General features: G+C 46.9%; 1 protein-coding gene across 1 annotated transcript in view; it reads right to left on the bottom strand.

The window, feature by feature from the left end:
• HS3ST4 (heparan sulfate-glucosamine 3-sulfotransferase 4) overlaps positions 1-20,400 on the bottom strand; it is a 140,064-nt gene extending 119,664 nt beyond the window's left edge. The window contains exon 1 of the mRNA XM_050968639.1: positions 19,757-20,400. Coding sequence (XP_050824596.1) covers positions 19,757-20,400 — 644 coding nt within the window. The remainder of the gene's footprint in view (positions 1-19,756) is intronic.
• Positions 20,401-21,251: the final 851 nt, after the last annotated feature.

Raw genomic sequence — 21,251 nt, forward strand, 5'->3', positions numbered from 1 at the left:
CTATAAGGCTATAATATATAACTAAACTATTGTTGTATGTAAAGTAAATAAGGTTTTAAAAATGTTTAAGAAGCTTCATTTAAAATTAAACTAAAATGCAGAGCCCCCCGGACCGATAGCCAGGACCCGGGCAGTTGTGAGTGCCACTGAAAATCAGCTCGCATGCCGCCTTCAGCACCTGTGCCATAGGTTGCCTAGCCCTGGAGTATACAATCTACATTGGAATGCTACTGCCTCTCAGCACCTCAGAAAGTCAGCAGTAAAAGGGTTAAGATGCCTAGTTACTCTTTTTATACCTCTGCTACTTTTTTTATAGACTGAATTCCCCAGAAGCTGAGCCTTTTTACTAGTGGATCTGCGGTAGAACTGTGTTATTATAGATTGCAAGTTCCTTAAAGGTCAGATAACACAGTACAATTGAATCATATTAGTGAGCACAGCGTATCTCAACTTGGTATTTTACTAAGAAAACCCATAAAGCAGATTGTTTGTTGCAGGGAAACTTACATTGTATAATAAAGTCACAGTATAATTGTCTCTAGAAACAAACAATCCGTTTATAAGAAGAACTCCCTGTAATTGTGGGTCCTCTGCACAGCTGCTTTGCAGGCGAGACATTGGGAGACTATTGAGTGCAGATATTCCAAGTATGTATTTTACAATTTAGGTACAGTACCTAAATGCATCGCAGAAGACCTAGCAAAGAAATAAACAACTTCCAAGTGTATTGTTGGGAGACAAATACTCAATACTTCATTTAATGTATGGTCTGCAGTTAGCGCTTAATCTCAGACAATGCCAGGGAGCCGTGTTTCACACCGCTATTAAGGAAATGCAGAATTGACTGTAAGGATGATTGAAGATTTCTAAAGAGCACAATTCCCAAGCCAGTGATGCCCGGTGCTTTTTTTTATTTGTCTGTAATCTACTCAGACAAATCCTTTTATCACGTTTATTTCCCTTCCACATTACAACGCATGTGATTAATTCCTTAACTTTGCCATCCCGCTTATCCTGCTCTACTCTCTCATTTTTCGTCTGTTTAAAATGGATTTTCATCTTAAATAGACGTATTTTCTTTTTAAGCCTCTTTGCTTTATGTTGTTGTTAACAGGAACTTTCAATATGTCACATCAGCTGAAACATGCAGCAAAGAGATTCACCACAACCAGCAGGGCTGCTGTGGAGAACAGTCCTGGCTTTGGTTCCATGGGTAGTTTGGAAGATGGTGGGTTTAAATAGTCACTTCACTTTCTGTTAGAGGACAGTTCAGGTCTTTTCCAAGTGTGAGGCCTGGTCCACACTACACAGTTAAATTGATTTAAACAGCGTTAAATCGATTTAACTCTGTACCCGTCCACACTACAAGGCACTTTAAATCGATTTTAAGGGCTCTTAAAATCGATTTCTGTACTCCTCCCCAACGAGAGGAGTAACCCTAAAATCGATATTACTATATCGATTTAGAGTTAGTGTGGATGGAAATCGAAGTTATTGGTCTCATTCCTTTAATGTAGCTACCCAGAGTGCACCGCTCCGGAAATCGATGGTAGCCTAGGACCATGGACGCAGACCACCGAATAAATGTGCCCTAGTGTGGACGCATAAAATCGATTTTATAATATCGGTTTTATAAAACCGGTTTTAGTCATTTCGATTTTATGCTGTAGTGTAGACGTAGCCTGACACACAAGTCTTGGGGTTAGGAAAAGCACAGAGCTCTTTCTCCAAGAATTCCAACACTAGTTACATCCACGTAGGTCAATGCAGATATTCTGAGCATTCTGGTCTAGAAATTCTCAGCTGAGTCTAGATTTAATCTCATTAATGAAAAAGGAACCAGTGCTACAACTTAAGAATGTATTAATCACCGAAAGAAGAGGACAAGACATTTTTAAAAAAATTAATAAACAAAGACATCCTCTTTCATCCACCGTTAATACAACCGTGTGCTGTTAACAACCTGGATGGGAGATGAGGAACATTGTGTGAATTCCCTCCCAGTGCACAGTCTAATCTTTAGTTCCTACAGAATACCATTGTGTTCCAGCCAAACACCAGTGAAATACACATGAAAACGCAATTAGATTTAAATCTAGTTTCCTCTTACTACCTTGCCTTTCCCTTTTCTTTACTTAGATTCTATTCAATGTTGTAACTAATATGATTTCTGTTTAACGCAGTGTGAAATAAGAATGATTTATGGGTCTGTTAACATTATTCAGGTACCTGACGACATTTCAACTCCCTAAAAGTGCAGACTGCTAACAAAATTCTGGCATCCTGTATAATTATTTATATACCCTGCCCACGTAATCAGTGTTATTCCGGCTCTTGTAAAGCTTAATTTCTTTCTTTACATTGTGCGCTCCCATGCCCTGGAAGTCAAATTACACGGCTCCTTGATACAGTCCCGGTTCCCTAGTGAATATTTCAAAGGGTGGACATTTTCAAATATCATTTCAATAGACCTCTGGGTTGGATTGAAATTGACGTTTCAGCACCAAGGAACTCATGCTTCAGTTTAAATAAAGACCAGTTAAATGTATTCCATCCCCACTGGGTAACAAGAGGGGCTCTGTGTTTAGGAGCCTTCTCAGAAATGACTCCAACAGGCTCCACTTTTAAGGGTATAGAGTAAAAATTTTCAATAGCATCTAAGTGACTTAGTGCCAAAAGTTACCCCAGAGTCACTGTGACGTGGCACTTGTGAACATTTTACCAATAGCCACTAAACTGTGCCCTATGCACTGGGGCTCCTGTCTTGGCAGAAACAACCTTTTGAGTTTGTGGTTTTCCAAACTCTTCATTAATTCTCAGTGCTGCCCCACATACATCTTGTGCCCTCTTGTGCTTGGCTCTGCAAATCGGGGCAGCCCCTCAGCAGGGTTCCCACTCATCCTTCCCTGCCCAGTTTTTAAAATGTAACAAGGAGACGATGAAACACAAACTCATTTTCATGCCACAGAGGGAACTGTTTATTGCCAATGCAGCAAATAGAACTAATTGAATCCACTGAGGGCAAAAAGAAAGAGAAGGAAAGTATCGGTACAGTCCACCCACAGAAAGGACAAGCCAGGATCTGAATATTCATGGTCCAGGAAACTGCAAATCCTTGAATGCAAAACATCTTCATAAATGGTTTTATTGCCACAGGCAGGGCATGCACGGGACTCAGAGAAAGCAAGCCTTGTACCTATGCATATTTTTAAGAGTACTATTCTGAGCCAGATTCTATGGTCTATTAAGCAGCTTTGCACCTTTCTGGTAGCACAAAGCAACCTGAAAGCCAGCGTAATTGCCAGTGATGGAGTTCCCATGTATAGAGGAATCTACAGGTGATATCAGTGCTAGTATAGCAGCTCCTGTGCCATTCATGCATCATCAACTTGTGGTCAAAGGGAATCCCAGGGACCTCCACCTGTTAGAACATCCCCTTGGTGCCACAGGCAGCATGACACACAGTAGAGCAGCCTTGAGGCTGCTCTACTTTACATCAGGGATCAGACTGGAGGCCTACTGTCCCCAGGATTGGGGTGGGAGGCTGCAAAGGTAGCCTCAAGCCACCTTTGCCCATTCCATGGGATCTGATGCTGAGTACAATGTGGCTGGACTGGAGAAGCTGCCCCTGCGAGGGATTGTGCAGTTAATCACCAAGAACATCCAGCTTCACACATACAGCCAATTAAACCTGCCACTTGCTTTTTGAACTCACTGCCATTTGCGCTCCTTCATTTCCAATGGCAACACAAATAATTAAAGTACAAGAATCCCACATTAATGTAACATTAAAGTTATTCATTAAAGCACCAACAAGTCCAACAATGAAATGCCAGTGGTCTCACTGTCAGGTCAGTAAAGAAGGATCTCCAGAGTCTGTTCTGTACATTTCAAAACAGAGTGATCAGTGTTGCGCAGCTGATAGCTTAGATATTAAAATACACTTTCACAAAGGGTGATGTGACTAGGAATACAAGGTACGTGCAGCGTGGCCACTGAACGTTAATATGACAACTTGGGTTTTTCATTTCCCCAGCTTTGAGCGCTGAGATACACACCCTAACTTCATAATAATGTCGGGTTTTTATTTTAATTTCTTTGTCCCCTGAAGAAAACAAAGGAACAATTAAAAGAACATGAATAAGTCTGAGGAGCTATTGGACTGGCACCATTTACAAACTCCATTCGAATCCCCAGTGTTGCTCTTGCAGGGATGAAAAGAAGGAGACAAAAGGGAGTTGTCAGAGTGGTAAAGTTCCACATGGGAGAAGCTTCTTCGTGCAGAGGTTAGAAGTTCTGCACGGGGAAAGGCTCCCTGCTTCCTCACCAACCCTGAGGGAATGACGCAGAATCCAGCCCCTGTGCACAGACATCCACCCATGGAGAACTGTTAATATACAGCTTGGCTGAAGGTTTTCTACCAAAACATTAGCGATGACAGTGACGTTGGTTCCGAACCTGCACAGAGTTTATTGCAGGATCCGAGCCCTAAGGGTGAAAATCACCTCTGTGCCGAAGGCCATCACCAAGCCTGTCCACCTGTTCAGCACTCAAAATCATTGGCCTCTGTGCACAGCTGTGAATTGCATCCTTAGCACCAAGGTCAGTACTGAAGCATTAAACACTAGCTTAAGCTAATAGGCATATGTGCAAACCTACCCTTTTAAGCACTTATCTCATTGTTATGTGAAGTAGGGGAAGGACCTAGAACCCATCCAGCAAAAAACTTAGGCACATGCGTTTTCCCATTGGCAAAGTTCTGCACGTGCTTCACGGTTATGCTGTATGGGAGCCCTAGTCCCAAGAGAGCAATAAAATGGCACAGCTTTATGTTGATCCACTTTTAAGTTACAAATGAACAAATACGCACTTTTAAAAGGCTCTTTCGATGGAAAAGTATTTTCTCATCATTGCAAACTGCAGAAACACCTGCAAAAATCTTCCCTCAAACTTTCTATACAGCCACTCCTTGGTAGATGCCCAGCATGGACAATTTCAACCCAGCGGGAAAGGTTTTCAGAAAGTTCTGAGCACATAGAAACAAGGTTATAATGAAACACCCTGATGTAACTATTAACTATGGCAAGTGACTCTTGCCATAAGGGCTCTGACAGTCCAGCAATATGTTTTATCAGCCTCAGAAAATCCAGGCTAGCTTTGAGCAGTAAATCCAACCTATTCCCACCGTTATCATTAATTGTTAGAATATTTGTATTATACATTTTACATACCAAATAGATTCCAATTTCATGGTGGACTAGATCGCAGAAATGCCTCTTTTAATCTTTTTAATTCTAAAGAAGTATAAAACTTTAATATTTCCTAATGGAGTGTACATTTACTCATATCTAACAATATCACTACAATTTAGGAGCAATAAAAGTCAAACTATCATCAGTATGATAAGCTTGCAGCTTTGGTTGCAAAGTTCAATCAGTTAACCTAGGATAGCAATAGCTTCCCTTCAATGAGTAATGATGCAGAATAATATTTAGATAGAGATAAACTCTTTTTGCCTAGGAAATTGCATTATGATTTGCTGGGTCTTAGCAATTCTCAGCTAGATGTCTTCCTTTACCAAGAAAGTTATTGCTTCAGGCATTTTTCCATGGTGCTTTGATTTTTTTCTTTCAGGTTTCCAGAGGATTTGGAGCTGAATAAGGAACCTTTATTGTCCTTGATGTAGGCATGTGTAGAGCATCCACAGGGACAGGTCATCTCCCCAGCCCCTGGCCCAGCTTATTCATATGGTGCAATGGCTGACATGAGTGTGTAAGGGGGGTGGGAGGAGAAGCACAAGCAGCAGCTGCTGTTCTGAACCCAAACCTTCCATCCCATGTGCTCTTAGCTTGCCAGGGCTGGGCGGAGTTCAGGCACTGTCTGTCTGTTTCTGGCCCGGGAGGCAAACTCTCAGGTGCAGAGCCTGGGTCTGAGAACCCTCTTGGCAGTGGGGACTCTACAGTCTAGTTGCCCAGACCCTGAAACTAGCACCAGCTCTCCCTGGTAGCTGTGGTATGCTCCCAGGGCTCCAGGGAAGCTGTGCTCTGCTGGTTACTGTTTGCCCCTGCAGGGACTACATGACAGTGCAAGCAAGTAACACACTGGCTCTGCAAAGGAATTTCTAAACACACACACACACACACACTTTACTCTTGGACAGCAAACGAGACACACAGATCTATAGAAAACCTACATGCAGAACCCTATCTCAGCACCCTCACCACGCCAAGAGCCCTGGGGGGTTTGATCAGTGTCTTTCCAGGGGGTCCAGCAAGATTCCTCCTGCCCAGCCATGTCAGATTCTGGCCCTGCTCTGCTCACCTTTCTCTGAACTGGCCAGTGAGAAAACCTCCCTTATATAAGACTCTGCCCGCACCTTGCCCCCGTCAGGTGGTTCTACTTGGGCACTTCATAGCCCTTGTCAGGTGATCTGTTGGTTACCAACTCACCTAGTTAAACTGGACCCTCAGGTGGCAGCTAGTTTCCTGGTTTATGGTGCTTATATTTGAATGGGGGACCCTCCGGATCAATGACCCTTGACTGTCCTGCACTGTTAGCCTCTGGCTAGCCACAAGAACTGCTTCTGACATCTCTCTGGCAAAGGGCAGCAGTATAGGCACACGACAGTCTCCCAGGTGCTTGTCATTTGGTACTGATCCAAAGACCTGCACGAACCTGCCATGTCCTCTTCTCCCTCGGATTGCTCGAGGGTGTGAGAACCCCTCAAAGGGACTCTCCTGTGGTTAACGCTCTGGGAGGGAGGCAGAGAGAGGGGAGGGGCACTGCACACGGCCTCTCGTACCCACATAGCACCACTGGAAACTCCACCATAACGTCAATTGTTCAAACTGCAGCATTAAAGCCTGCATCCCCCAGCTCTGTGCTTTCTAACCCAAGTCGGGCTGGTGGGTGGAGTGCAGGAAGGCACAGCTGTGGCTATGAACTCAATGGCCACAGACTGAGGGACTCAGGTAGCTTAGTTTGCTCCATTTCTGGTCCCATGCCATACAGATTTGGCCAACAGGAATGCTGCTTAGAGGCTGTACTTTATTTCTTGGCCCTTGCCATATCCCTTGAATCAGGTTTACAAAAAGCTAATCCCCACTGTGGTGTGGTAGGGGTTGGTATCCACTGCCTACCATCACATCTCTAACCCTGCATTACTGCATCAGTTTGTTCTGACTTACCATTTCATGCCAGGATCATGGCCTTTCACACGGACACTGTCAAACTCCTCTCTGGCTCTCAGCTCTCACTACTAGCGGTTAAACCCACTCACTTTTTTCTTCATTTTGTGCTTTGCGGCCTATATAAACCGCACAGTGCCATCCTTTTCTGCAGCTGTCACATGCTAGCAGCACCTTTGCCCCATCAGCGGGTACCACTTACCCTGCTGAGGCCCAAAATTAGAGACGGGATAGCCGTGATGAGCTGGGATTAATTTAGTTGAAATAAATAGATGGGAAATGAGCTCGCAGGTTAGAGTGCTGACTTTGTATGCAAAAGGTAGCAGAATCAATGCCAATATTCTCTAAGGGGAAGAACCAAACGGGGATAAACTGCTGGCCAATTAGAGATCTCCTCCAACAGAAATGACTCTAGGATTCACGGTTTGTAATTGGAGTTTCATGAGTCAGCATTTCTGGTGTTAATATTTTAAAGCCGTTTTGTGTGAGATTAGAGCTCAAAGTATAATTTACAATGAATTTACCCTTTTTCTGCACACATCACCCAGGCTGTGATTTCCTCCAATGTATATAGGTTTTATTTTTGGATGACATTTTTAGTTCCTTGTGGCGATGGCAAAGTGTTCCCTGTGAATTCAGTTTCGCAGCAATGTTACTTCCTTGCAATTGCTCAGAATGTCACATGGCTTTGCTTTTGTTCCCTGATTGGATGAGTGCAGGATGCATACTTGACTATGCAAATCTAAAATTTGGTTTCAACAAGTGCTTTTGTACATGGTTTTGAAATTCACTTTCCATGAAGCCCCTGCTTGTTAAGTTGAATTACACAAATGTTCAGGGAGCATGACTGTAGAAGGGGCAGTGACATGGCTGAAGCAATGCTATTTACACGTGGGAGAAAAGTGATGGAAAGTCAGTTGTGTTGCTTGTCCATCTCTGTGTGGGATGGAGTGTCTGTGGGTCCAAAACAGCAGAGAATTGTGAATTCTGGCTCTTGGCATAAAGAACCCAAGGCTTTTATTCAGTAATAACAGAAAGGGCCAAATTCTGCTCCAGAGTGGCTCCATGGATGCAACTAAAAGCAAATTTTGGCTCAAAATTTTCCTAATGAACAACAGCACCTGGCAGTTAGTGCTTTTCTCCACCGTCCTGTGCTGTTTCACACGTTCTGGAATTCAGCTTCAAGCTCTTTGCCAATTCTTCTTTCCCATAAGCCTCCTTTACTCAGTTTCTCTCAAGAACTGATTCCATTTGGAGCTGACCGACTCCAGCTCAGGCCGCAGCATACTAGCAGGACATTTGGGGAAGAACTCAGCTGTAAAAACCACTCTGAATTTTACATCCACCCCAGGCATTTTGGGCCTGTTTATATTGCAAAATAAATTCTTTCAAGTTACTGTACTTCACAGGGGAGTCTGTCAAGGTAAATGCCATCATTTACATAAACTGTGACTAGCGATTGTAATAGTAAAGCAATAAAGAGCAAGTTTATGATGCTTAGATGTACAATCTGACAGGAAGAAAAACAGCAAATCTTGCAACATTTACTAAACTGGTGTGGAGATTTTGGGGAAGAAAATTGGAGATTTACAAAAATAGATATTTTTCATAAGTATGATTTTTTTCCACAGCCTTCAAACACTTTGCTTTTTAAATACTCTTTCAGCATTGAAATGGCAACTAATTAAACGCAGCTGTAGAGCAGAGACCTGAACGGGAATGAAACACCCAATGAACGTTGTGTTCACAAGCGGCAGTTGGTTTTGGAATCTCTGTTGCAGTTAATTAATAAGGTTTGCCTAAGAGTGCCACCTTCCAGCTGCCAACAAGGAGAGTCTCATTTGGAGCAATTAGTGAGTTTCCAAACCCCAACGTGCTCAAGGGCCTTCCAGCAGCTGGGAAAAGAGAAGATGAGCTGCAGGTAGCCCTACCACAGCCAGCGCTGCACTGGAGACCATGGATCAGGAGTCCCAGCCAGGGAATCCAATTGCCTATACGTTCCCCTCATGCCAGTGATTCCCCTTGGCTTCAGTGGGTGTCACCCCTGAGGGCTGAAACTGGCCTTAGAAAAATCCAGAGACTTGGGTCTCTAAAGGAAACAATGTTTTTCTGGCCACATTAAAAGCTCTGGGATAGCCCCCTAATGTTGACATTAGGGCATTTTCTCAATAGGTCAACCCATGATTTATATTGACATGGTGCCAAGCGTATTTTGGGCCCTTCACAGGGAAATCAAATGACAAGGCCTCTGCCCCAAAGCAGTTACAGGTTAAGGCTCTGATCCTGCAAAGACTGAGGCTGAACTTTCTACATGTGAATGATCCCACTAAATTCAATGGAAAAGTTAAACATCGGTGTAAATCTTTGCAGAATTGAGGGTTCAAGGTTTAATCCTGCAAATACTGATTCACATGAACAACCCTGACTAAGCAAAGTGGCCTCACTGACTACAATGGGAGCAACTCCCACGTATCAGAATGACTTGTGTGTGTGAGGACTAGGACATAAAGGCTTGATCCTGCCAAGTGCCCTCAGCTCCCACAGAAGTTAATGGGTATCCTGCATCTCGCAGGATTGGACCCTATATCCTCAATCTAAACAACAATAATTTTCCCCTCGGATGAAGACATTCAGATAGCCTGGGATTTACAATAAAACCTTTAAAAGGGGCTGAAAAACAATGTAAACAGATTCCGATGCTAAATAATACGGAGGGGGGAGGGAATAAAAATGGACTGCTAGCTATTTATATGCCACACTGAAATTATAATATCCACACTTAATGCTTCGGAAAGTTTGATAGTGTATGTTCCTTACTTGAACTCAGTGCTAAATTCTCAGCCATTCATTCACACTCTTACCCTTCTCAATTCATTGAAACCACGTCAAGCAAAAAACATTTGAAAGAAATTACCTTAGCGTGTTACACCATGAGCAGCGAGAAATGTCCCACATGAGCCTTGCCGGCCCCAAAAGCAATAAAATTTCTGCTGAAGTGCATGATATAATAACTCAGGGAAAAGAAATCCCCATGACAACAGGAGGAAAAAGAGATCCATGAAAAGCAGAGGATTCAAACTGCTCTCAACAGAAGGTGTCAACAATCTGTGGTGGAATTTTCACTTTGAAAATCAAAAGTCTTTGCTCTTAACTTTCTTTGTAAACCCGTTGTTCCTCCCTTACCTAGACCACAGTTTTTACAAAGCAGAACATGCCTCACTAAATCAATACATGAACAGGGGTCAAATGCATCATTTAAACCCAGAAATGTAACCAGCTGATTCTTTTCCACTGTGTTTTCCAAAGGGGCTCAGTCCTATTTCTGGGTTTTCTGTTGTGTCCTTTGCTGTAGTAGCTGCATGGCGGGTGTGAAATGGCAGTCACACAAAGCTCACTCTGCAAACTTCGATCATAGAACTGACAAATCGTTAGAAGCAAAGCACTGTGGAATTTCCTCTGTGGACTACTGAGACAAATGCTCCGAAGCTTCATTGTTCCCACATACATATATTGATGTGTAAATTGTTCCAGGCCTGGCAGCATGGCACTGACCCCCATCTGGCAAAAGGATGTTAGAAGAAACACAACTTGACCTTCTGGTTGTTATTATTTATCTTCCCACTTGTAACTCCATCATACCCTGTTTAAGGACACCTTTGGGACAGTCATAATCCCAACAGAAGGGACTTCAGCTTGACAGAGCAGGGGGGACCTCACACTCAGACCTATATCTGCTTGTGCTCATTGGAAGCGTTGCTAATAGAGTTCTGACCTGAATAATCCGGGAGTTCTGGGGGAAGGATGACTGCCCCAGTGAACGGGTATAGGAGCAGAGATGGGGCAGGCACAGCCCCCTGAAGAGGTAATAAGTTAGAAAGCAAAGAATAAATGCTTAATTGGGGAAATCTTTAGTTGCTCCTGTTTGTGGTGTCCTTACAGATAGCCGAGATGATGACCATGACCTCGCAAGCCTGTGCACAGCACCGAGCAGGGAGCACATGGTTCTTGTGTTGCCATGTGAGTGTGAATAGAGTCTACGTGTGGGGAGAAGCAGGGCCGGCTCTAGCAATTTCGCCACCCCAAGCACGGCGGCACGCCGCGAGGGGCGCTCTGCCACTCGCCGGTCCCGCAGCTCCAGTGGACCTCCCACAGGCCTTCCTGCAGAAGGTCCGCTGGCCCACGGCTCTGGTGGACCTCCCACAGGCCTGCCTGCAGATGCTTCACCGGAGCCGCGGGACCAGCGGACCCTCCGCAGGGACGCCTGCAGGAGGTCCACTGGAGCCGCCTGCCGCCCTCCCGGCAACCGGCAGAGCGCCCCCCGCAGCGTGCCACCCCAAGCATGTGCTTGGCGCGCTGTGGCCTGGAGCCGGCCCTGGGAAGAAGCACCAGGCTTCATCCTCCACTCTGAGTGCAGGAGGTCCAAGCCCCATGCCTCTGCTCCTTCCCTCAAGAGTGCAGGGCACAAGGAGGTGGAGCTTGGACGGGCAGTGGGTGCGCTGAGGAGATGGCGGTGTGACCTCTGTCACGCTGAGGAGGCGCATCACTCTGAACTCACTGAGGCCTGGTTCCTCTTAGGGGGCCAGGAGGGTCTCTGTGCACTGTGACCCCCCCAAGGCCCTTTCAGCAGCAAACAAATCGTAAATCTAAAAGGTGGCAGGGAGCAACTTGGCACTAGCACTGGCCCTCCAGCAGGAAGGGTGTCCCCGCATCGCTTGCCCTGCGAGCACGCTGCCCCGTGCTCTCATGCAAGCTCCCCTTTGCTGCGCAGGGCTGAGCTCAGTGTCTCGGCTGGCTTGGTGATGCTGGGCGCTAGGTGCTGCTCTGTGGCTGTTAGGCCATATGACATTGCAGCAAAGCCTGATGTCTCCCTACATTCTCCGTACATCCCTTTACCTGAAACAAATCAGAAAGGCTAAGAGAAACCAGGTACTGTCTTTGGGAAATGAAGTTCTCCTGGCCTAAGCCCACAGAAAGACTGTGAGTGTCTCTGGGCCAGACCTGTCTGCACCAGGGTAGAGTCACCTAGTATCTCTTGGTTTGGGAGCAGATCCAGCCCCCAGCTGAAGAGGCTAACATAGCCTATGAGAGACCTTTACTCACCTCCACCCCCAACCTCTCAGCAGAGCAAGAATAGAGAATTCCAGGCACCTTGCCAAGGGCAGAGTCTGGCCCTTGGCATGCACAGTACAGGCCTGATCAAAAGAGTACTGAAGTCTATTGCAGTCCTTCTGTCAATTTTCATGAGAACTGGCTACAGAACTAAGTGGGGTGTATACATATACATGCATCTCTGCCTTGCATGTCTGCCCAGGAATGCACAAGAGAAATATGCATCTGAAATAACAGTAGGCTCATTCTTTTTTCCCCTGTGAGAAACAGCACTGATATTATCCCAGAATTATTTGCAGGTGCAAAATTGTGCCTCAAAATTAGAGGCTAACACTGAAAATCGGGTCCTAAATGTTTAAGGAAAAATGAGAGGTGATAGTCTTGAAATTACCAATGTTACAACGGGGTACGTGTGTGTATAGTTTAAAATTCATAGCCCAGGGTAATCCCAATACATCGGATCCACAGCATCAGGAGGGCAGCTGAGTCACTGCATTTCAGCAAAAGCCGACTCACAGCAGGACCTGGAAAAATCAATACCCCTTCCCTAAACTATCAGAAGTGCTGAGGATATGGTATACACTGGAAAGGCCTTTTACAGAGAAATACAGTAATTACAAAGTACCAGCAGTCTCTCACATCATTAGAAGAAAAGCCCCATCTATCTATCTACCCTATAATGCCCCTCTGCACTGAATGTCAGCACTAATGGCGGTGGTTTTATTTTCTGAATATTATGACACAGAATAGAGGGGTATAAATATTATACAGCAGCACATCACTGAGATTCAAACAGCACAGGATTAACACTGAGGCGACCAAAGGCTATTGCTATCTGATGGCTGTTCAGGGCCCAGAGTGAAATGAGTCCACGGTCTCAGTCCAGGGTCCTAGTCTTCCTTGCCACTTCCCTCCTCTCACTTCCCCTGCTGGCAGTCTGAGCAGAGAGCCCAAGGGACGCACGGCCATGGAAACCAACCTATCTGAAAGGTAATTCATGCTGTTCAATCTGTGCGGATACAAATCGCAGGCCACAGGAGTACAAACATTGTATGAGTGTGAAACACAGACCACTGGTCTCTCGATCAACACAGCCAGGGATGGGGAACACAGAATGGTAGCAACAAAACCTGCTCAAACGACAATAGTGCATGACAGTCACTACCCAAAGATGCACTAGTGCAGGGGTAATCCCTTTTTTTTTTTGCAAGATCCAAATTCCTTGGTCAAGGTATAGTTAGACTCCAGAGCAAGGTATAGTCAAGGTATAGTTAGACTCCAGAGCAACATCTTTTCACACCACAGTAACAATAATGATAATAAACAGTACATAAAAAGATTTCGCGATCAGTTCAAAAGGGTCTGGTGGTCCGAATTTGGCCCATGGTCCACTCATTGCCTATCTCTGCACTAGTGTAATGGCCAGAGGGGTGTGGTTTAAAGAATCAGTTTCTTAATCCCAATGCAATTGCTTCTTGGACCAACTGGTTCGGGCACAGATATTTCCTGAAGCAGTTTCTTATATTATTCAGGACGAGGATCCCCGATTTACTGGTGTTATTAATTATTGATAGGACTGGAGCATCCGGAGTCTTTATTGTGCTGGGATTGTTACAACCAAATTAGACAGGCCCTAGCCAAGCAATTTGACAGCCGAGAAAGACAAGACAGACAAGGAATGTGCATTTCACTTTCCTCAGGCATGTAGGCCCATTGGTTCACATGCGAAAAGTTAAGCCTAACGGACTGAGATGTAAGAGTGAATGAGCCATGAAGTAAAAGCAAGCTTATAATTATGAAGACACCATAGCAGTTCCTTAGTTAAAGTTGCACTGAGAGTTTCACTAAAAGGATGAAAGGGCTTCATTATGAATGAAGAATATAAATGTATCATATCCTCCCCACACTTACAGCACTTACTCTTAACAGTACCGAATGAATTTTCTGAGAATTTACCAGTAAATCTGTTAGTTATAATCATTTTCAAATGTTTCCATTTTGACTTTTATGAGTCTAACCTTTTTTTGGATCCCTCTAGCAAATTAATTCCTGAAGTCTGAGATCTGAAAATTCACTGATTTATAGATTATTTGAAAATCTAAGACACAGGATAATGCCCTGGTTATTAATGTGAAAATATTGGATTTAACACTGCTAGTCAGAAATGCTGTATTTACGTTATGAGGCGTGTCATATTTTGTTACAAATGGTGCATTTGTTATCAAATGGATGCTACAGACTCTAAACTTTCATTTAAAAATGTTTCTAGCCCTTTCAGATGCCAAGATAACCTTGAAAGCGTGAAGCTCCCTGAACCTCCAAGCAGCTGAAACAACAGCTCTGAGATCCATGAACCGTCCCACCCTTCTCAGTGAGTTACTGTGATACCGAAAGTTGACAATTTAAATGCCAGCATGATTAACTATTTCCCTGCTGATCACCTCGCTAATGTGCTTAATGCACTCCCAGACAGTGCCAATGCCCCACTTGCCCTCAGCCCAACTCCCCAAACCTGCTTCCATGGGACAAGTCCTACAATGCAGGAACATGCTGCAGGTGCCTCACGCTGAAAGTCGATCAGATCATTTTATTTTATGCTGTTTCTACATTAACCTCTAAATGAACAGCACGGGGGCTAGTGTGCTAACTGTAACATTCAGCTAGTATTTTATCGAGTAAACACTTCCACTTTTCAATTTAAATCAAGCTGCAACAGAGTGCCAGAGATTTCAGAGACTTTGCCACAGAATCTAGGTCCAGGATCTTCTGGAGTACGGGGGGTTTTGCCAAAGGTTTCATAGTAGATGACAAATGTTTAAATAATACAAGTTTTGGCATCTAAAACTGCAAGATGACAGGTGTATCCCAGCTCCAGAATGACTGCAGGTCCATCCTCGCTGCAGAATTAATCCAGGCTATTAGGTGGAGTTGGTCTTATCCTGGCCTCAGCTTTACCCCTGAGCTAGCTGGCCTGTCCTGGGGTAGATGCTAAAGCAGGAACATGGCTTACCTTTGAGCTGGCAACCTGCCCACTTTGCAGTGAGGATTCAGGTTAAATCACTCAAGTGCTGACCGTCCTCTGATGCCTTCTCACAACTCCCCCATGTGCCCAGAAGGACAGACAAGTTCTCCCACAATTCACTAGGAAAGAATCACAGAGCATCATATCATGCTGCAGCGCTACGAGCCCCCAGAAGTTCCAGCGCTAACATGGATGAGCACAGCAACTGTGTGGACGCAGTCGAGTCCAGATCTGCAGCGTGGCAGCTCACACCCTGACTAGGGCAACCCCCATACTCAGACCTGAGTGCTGGATACCCAAGTTAATTCTGCAGTGAAAGACATTCACCTGTGCCGACTGTGGGAAAGTCTTGGATTATAAAAGCACCAAGTACTGACTAAAATTCCATGGCAATTCGTATTTAGGATTATAGAAAGATCATGTGATCTAGAAGGGGAAGGAAGGAAGGAAGAGGCATCAGTTAATTTCCACTTTGATGGAAATGAAGACCTCATGACCTTTGACAAACCTCACAATGATTCACTGTGGAGCAAATCATTTTGGTGTAGAAGGGATGCAGTTAGTTCTCTTTATCATGAAGGATAATATCTGCTGTTAAGTACCAATGTTTCCAATAAAAGAAAGAGGTGAAACTGAGAACATGCAAAAGACATATGCCAGAAAAAAATATCACTGGATTGTTAATAAAAAGAGCAGCTAAAAATAGATAACGCTTCCCACAAACCCTTAAATACAACTTTTAATAGCATTCAAAATACATTCTACATTTCGAAAAAAGAAAATCTAGGAAATTCAGCAACTGACGGCTATAAATGGAATTGAAGGGAAGATGTACCCCTGAACAAATCCCTCAAACAACCCAACACTAGAGTGTATAGAATCACAAATTATGATTCCAAAAGCAAATCGGACACCTTAATCCTGAACAACCCCATGCAGCCTTAACTCCACCTTAAACATAATAAATCCGTACACACAAAGGAAGATTTCAATTCTGTAGTTTCCATATAAATTGTAACCCTGGCTTTCGAACTATCACAATCAGCACAGATCACCCATTCACATAGCTGTTCCTAAACATTACAGAAAAACAGCAGACTCTAGAGAATCGTGTAACCGATTCCCTACATAAAGTGTATTCGGCACTAACTTCAGCTTCTGGATCATCGTAAGATATAACCTCATGTGGAGTGCATTACAGCAGTCAAACTCAAGGAGACAAAGGCATGACCAGCTGTAGCAAGATACACATCCAAAAGAAATAGCTAAGTATAATTATCCCCATTTTAGGAAGCTGAGCATAGGGAAGTTACACGGGGGCTGGCTCTAGGCCATGTCGGCAGAGTTTGGAGTAGAACATTAAGTTACTGTTTCCTAGGACAGTACAGTAATCACCAGAACATATTTTCAACAATGAATGATGCAGAGGAGGCCAGTCAAGTGGCCCCATTTTCCACTCCATGACACTAGAAAATAATAATTTGATAGTATTAAAAGGTAACAGTTTTACAATGGACCAAAGGAGCCACATGTAAGTATCCCGTGGAACTCACTGCCAGAAGACATTAATGCAAGTAATTCAATAAGGTTAAAAACTGACATTTATGTGACTATGAATAACATCTGCAAGTTCTGTAGCCAGGATACAATTGCAAAGGCTCTCAACCTTCATGCTGCCGGACATAAGGTAACCATCAGCTAGAGCAGGAAGAAATCCCCTTGGTGTGTCAGAAATGGGGATTTACGCCTTACTCTGAGGCACTAAGGACAGCTAACTGTATGTGTCTCCTTGCTGTCTTCCAGTATGGCAATTCCAGCTCCGGACTGAAACGATCTGCTCACTGCTTGAGCTCTGGCTGCTGGTAGGGTAACCAGTAGATTTCAGTGCCCACTAGGGTGACCAGATGTCCCGGTTTTATAGGGACAGTCCCAATTTTGGGGTCTTTTTCTTATATAAGCTCCTGTTACCCCCCATCCCATCCCGACTTTTCATACTTGCTGTCTGGTCACCAAGGTGCCCACAACTGTTGAGTCCAGCACCATTCACCAGCACTAAAAATGAGCTTAAACAAACCTATGAGAGCAACACCACACAGCTACAGGAATGACCAAAAGATCCGAATCCTGTTCTGCAGATGCATACCTCTTTGCGCCTTTCGCTCCAAGGGACAGCCATGCTCACTCTCTGGCCCTTTTCTCCCAGCTTTACTTTCAAGATGAAAACACAGCTGCTTGTCATAGTCAATGCTTGATCTTCTTCCGCCTATTTTGAACAAAACCAAACCTCTCTACACCCCTATCTTAAGCTTTTTTCATCAAGTTTCTAAACTTGGTCCTTAAAGCAAAGCTTCCCTGGGTGACAATTAGGTAAAATACGATGTTGGTTGTTTGAAATAAAGTGTGCACAAAATAAAATCATCGGAGCCAGTCCTCCTTGTGTTCAGATATTGATGCAACAGGCACAGCCTTTGACAGCACATAACAAACAAGCTCTCATACAAGTACTCTCTTTCCCATTGCTGGTCTCCACTTTATTGGAGTTCCTCAGAGAATCGCTGGGCATCATAGCAAAGCCAAGCAAATGCCTTAGCAAATAAGTACTATGCACATACTTTGCTTCCAAAATTTCTGAGAAAACCTTCCTGAAGATGATCACATCTAAGTTAGTGTTGACACATGAAAACCTCACACTTTATTTTTATTAAACAAAACAAAACAAAAAACAGCTAATTAAAACAGTTGTTAACTTTTTCCCTCTGAAACTGAAAATGTTCCTCATTCTTTCAAGCTGTTTACTCAACTACCCTAATGAGTGAAATAAAAAGCCAGGACCTCGATGTTTAATCATGATTATTTCCCATTTGGAAAGCAACAAGCACAGTGCCGGTGCTGCCAGAAACTAAAAAATAACATCATCAATAATTTTCAAGTTAATTAACTATTTGTATTTTCAAGTCTTGAGATAAATATTTTAAAACAGTGACCATCACAATTAGTTTAATATGTTGAAACAGCCAAGAAACCTGCTGATGAATTTAACTGATGGAACAGGTTAAAAGGAGTCTACGTTAAAAGTTTTCAATGTGTTCGATCAAACGGCAATTCTAAGAGTCATTCATCCACAGAGCTCAGTCCAATCAATTCACAAACTTCTAGCAGACGGAACTTGTTGCATAAAAGGAATAAATCTCCATTTGGGAAGTAAATCCAGGCTGCTGCGGCTTGTATGAAGAATGAATCCTTGTTTCTTTATTGTCACTTTAAAACTGCAGCTATCACCTGGGCTCGCAGGCTTGTTTATTTCGGTAATTATTAACTACTGAACAGCCTAGATTTGTATATTGCAAGTGCAGCTACCCTGAGCAATCTGTTCAAATCTTCTGTGTACTGGGAGCTGCATAAAATGCATTTTTATCTAATTCTGGCATCTCCATCAGAACCCTGTATTTTAAATAGTACAATGGACAATAACATTAATTATACATTTATTTTACTTGTATTTAAATCTGTTCTAGCACAATTTGCCTCCAGGCCAGGCACTAGTTGCTCTGGGGCCTCATCTGCATCCCTTATCCGCCACTATCAGTGTCCCCTGTACATTGCTTTCATGTGGTTAAGCAACTCCAGGGTGCCTGCAGTTGAAAGGGGAGGGCATGGCTGGAGTTCACACAGACACTGGAGACAGTACCTTGCTCGGGTAAGCTGCAGGTAGGGGATGGGCAGACCTGAGCCCACTCTTGGCAATAAATACCTAAACAATAGACTCAATGTGAGAACTTCTGCCCAGAGGGGGAAAGTTAGATTTTAAATTCACAGAAACCTTCAGGGTGAGCCCTTCACACACACACACCGGACTCAAACCCACAAAAGCAAGGCAAAGGCAGGTCAAGCCACTAACAACACACTCTCTTCTCCTCCGCCCTGGGCACAATAGTTGCTAATACCCCCGGCCCCAGGATCTGTCCCTGGGGCTGGACTGATGCTGCTCCCACAGCTACAGCCCCTGGTCCCCAGCACAGGCAGCCAAGCGCTGCCCTCAGGCCCCAAGGCACAGCCCCCCACGCCGGGCATGAGGCCAGAGCCTCCAGGGGGTGGCGTGGGGCGAAGGGAACTTGCCACCTGCTCCCAGGGCAGAGCCAATGGTGCCTTATGGGAGCGGGAGCGTAGCCGGAGAGGGTCCCCGCGGGAGGGCTTCAGGCAGTGCTGGCCCCTGCCCCTGCCCCTGCCCCTGCCCCGGGGGCGGTGGAGCCACCCTGCCCGGGGGCTCTCTCCAAACAGGCCAGGGAGAGCCCGGGCCCAGCCCTCCCAGCCAGGCGCGCTCTCCACCGGCCACAGGCCCGGCTCCTGCCCGCCGGGGGGGCGCAGCTTGGCCAGGCTGTTTGCCCCGCGCCCGGGCAGGTGTCTCTTCCCCCGGCCGCCCCGCCGGCCCGGCGCTCACCTGTACCACTCCAGCCCCTTCTCGTAGTGCCGGTCGAAGAAGTGGGGCTCGGTGCCCACGGCGCGCACGTCGGGGTGCGCCCGGATGGCCTCCAGCAGCGCCCGGGTGCCCCCCTTCTTCACGCCGATGATCAGGGCTTGCGGCAGCCGCTTCTCGCCGTAGTCCGGCGTGGTGCTGCCCGCCCGGCTCAGCTCCTCGTCCGTGGTGCTGGATTCCTGCGGGTCCCTCTCGAAGGCGCCGCTCTGCGCCGCGATCACCTCGCCGGGGGCCAGCGCGGTCCGGAGCCAGCCGGCCGCCGACACCGCTGGGCGGCTGGCGTTGCTGGCCCGCGTGGGGGGCGCGGGGGTGGCCGGGGAGCCGCGCAGGCCGGCGGGGGAGCGCAGGGCGCCCGGGGCCGGGGAGCCGCGCAGGCCGGCGGGGGAGCGCAGGGCGCCCGGGGCCGGGGAGCCGCGCAGGGCGCCCGGGGCCGGGGAGCCGCGCAGGCCGGCGGGGGAGCGCAGGGCGGCCGGGCCGGTGCCCCCCATCAGGCTGTAGCACAGGTAGGTGAGGCACAGCGAGAGGCTGCACATGCAGAGCAGCTTCCGAGCGGGGGGGCCCTTAGAGCCGCGCCCGCCCTGCGCCCCAGGCTGGGCGAGGGGGGCCATGGCTGCTCCCCGCTCCTAGCCCCGGGCACCGGGCGCACATGGTGTCAGCCGCCGCCCGGCAGCCCCGTGTGCATGGGGCGCCGCTGCCCTCCCGCCCCGCAGCCGCCGGGGGGGAGCCCCGCATGGCACAGTCAGCGCGGAGCCCCGCAGCCCCCGCGGTGCAGCCGCCTCCGGCCGGGCGCACGAGGACCGGCTCCGCGGCGCGGCCGGGGACGCTGCTCTGGCTCAGCCGCCGCCGCCGCCTCGCACTGTTGCAGCCTGAGTTCCTGCTGCTAAACTTTGTGCGAGCGGGGGGGGAGCGCGCTCCCGGCGTGGGGAGAGCCCGCCCCCGGCACGGGGCGGCGGGGAGAGCGCGCCTGGCCCCGGCCCCGGGGCTGGCACCGCGCCTGGGCACCGAGCCCCGGGCCGGCCCGGCGCTGGGAGCGGAGCTGGAGAGCGCGCGCCCTGGAAACCTGCCCCCAAATCCCTGCTGCCCCCAGAGCGCCCCGCAGCACTGGCTGCCCCCGCTTTCTGCCTTACAACTCGTGTGCCACGCAGCCCCCCCAGTCTGCCAGCTGGGACCCCCAGTCACCCTGCCTCTTCCTGTCCCCCCTGCCCCTGCCCTGTGCTCCTCCCTGCTCCTGCCCCCAGTCACCCCGCCCGCCGCTTCTCCCTGCCCCACCTCCTATTCCCCAGCCTCTGCTCCTCCCCACTCCTGCCCCAGGCCTCCCTCCCCACCACTGCACAGCTTCCCCAGCACTAATCCCTGTCAGTCTTCGGAGGACGGGGCCTTCCCCGCCCCTCATTTGCAGGCATCTGGGATGACTAGCTGTCAGCCTCCATCTTCTGTCTTTTGGGGCTCCAATCACTGT

Source organism: Gopherus flavomarginatus, chromosome 9 (genome assembly GCF_025201925.1).
Source record: "Gopherus flavomarginatus isolate rGopFla2 chromosome 9, rGopFla2.mat.asm, whole genome shotgun sequence".
In the NCBI taxonomy this organism is placed as follows: domain Eukaryota; kingdom Metazoa; phylum Chordata; order Testudines; family Testudinidae; genus Gopherus; species Gopherus flavomarginatus.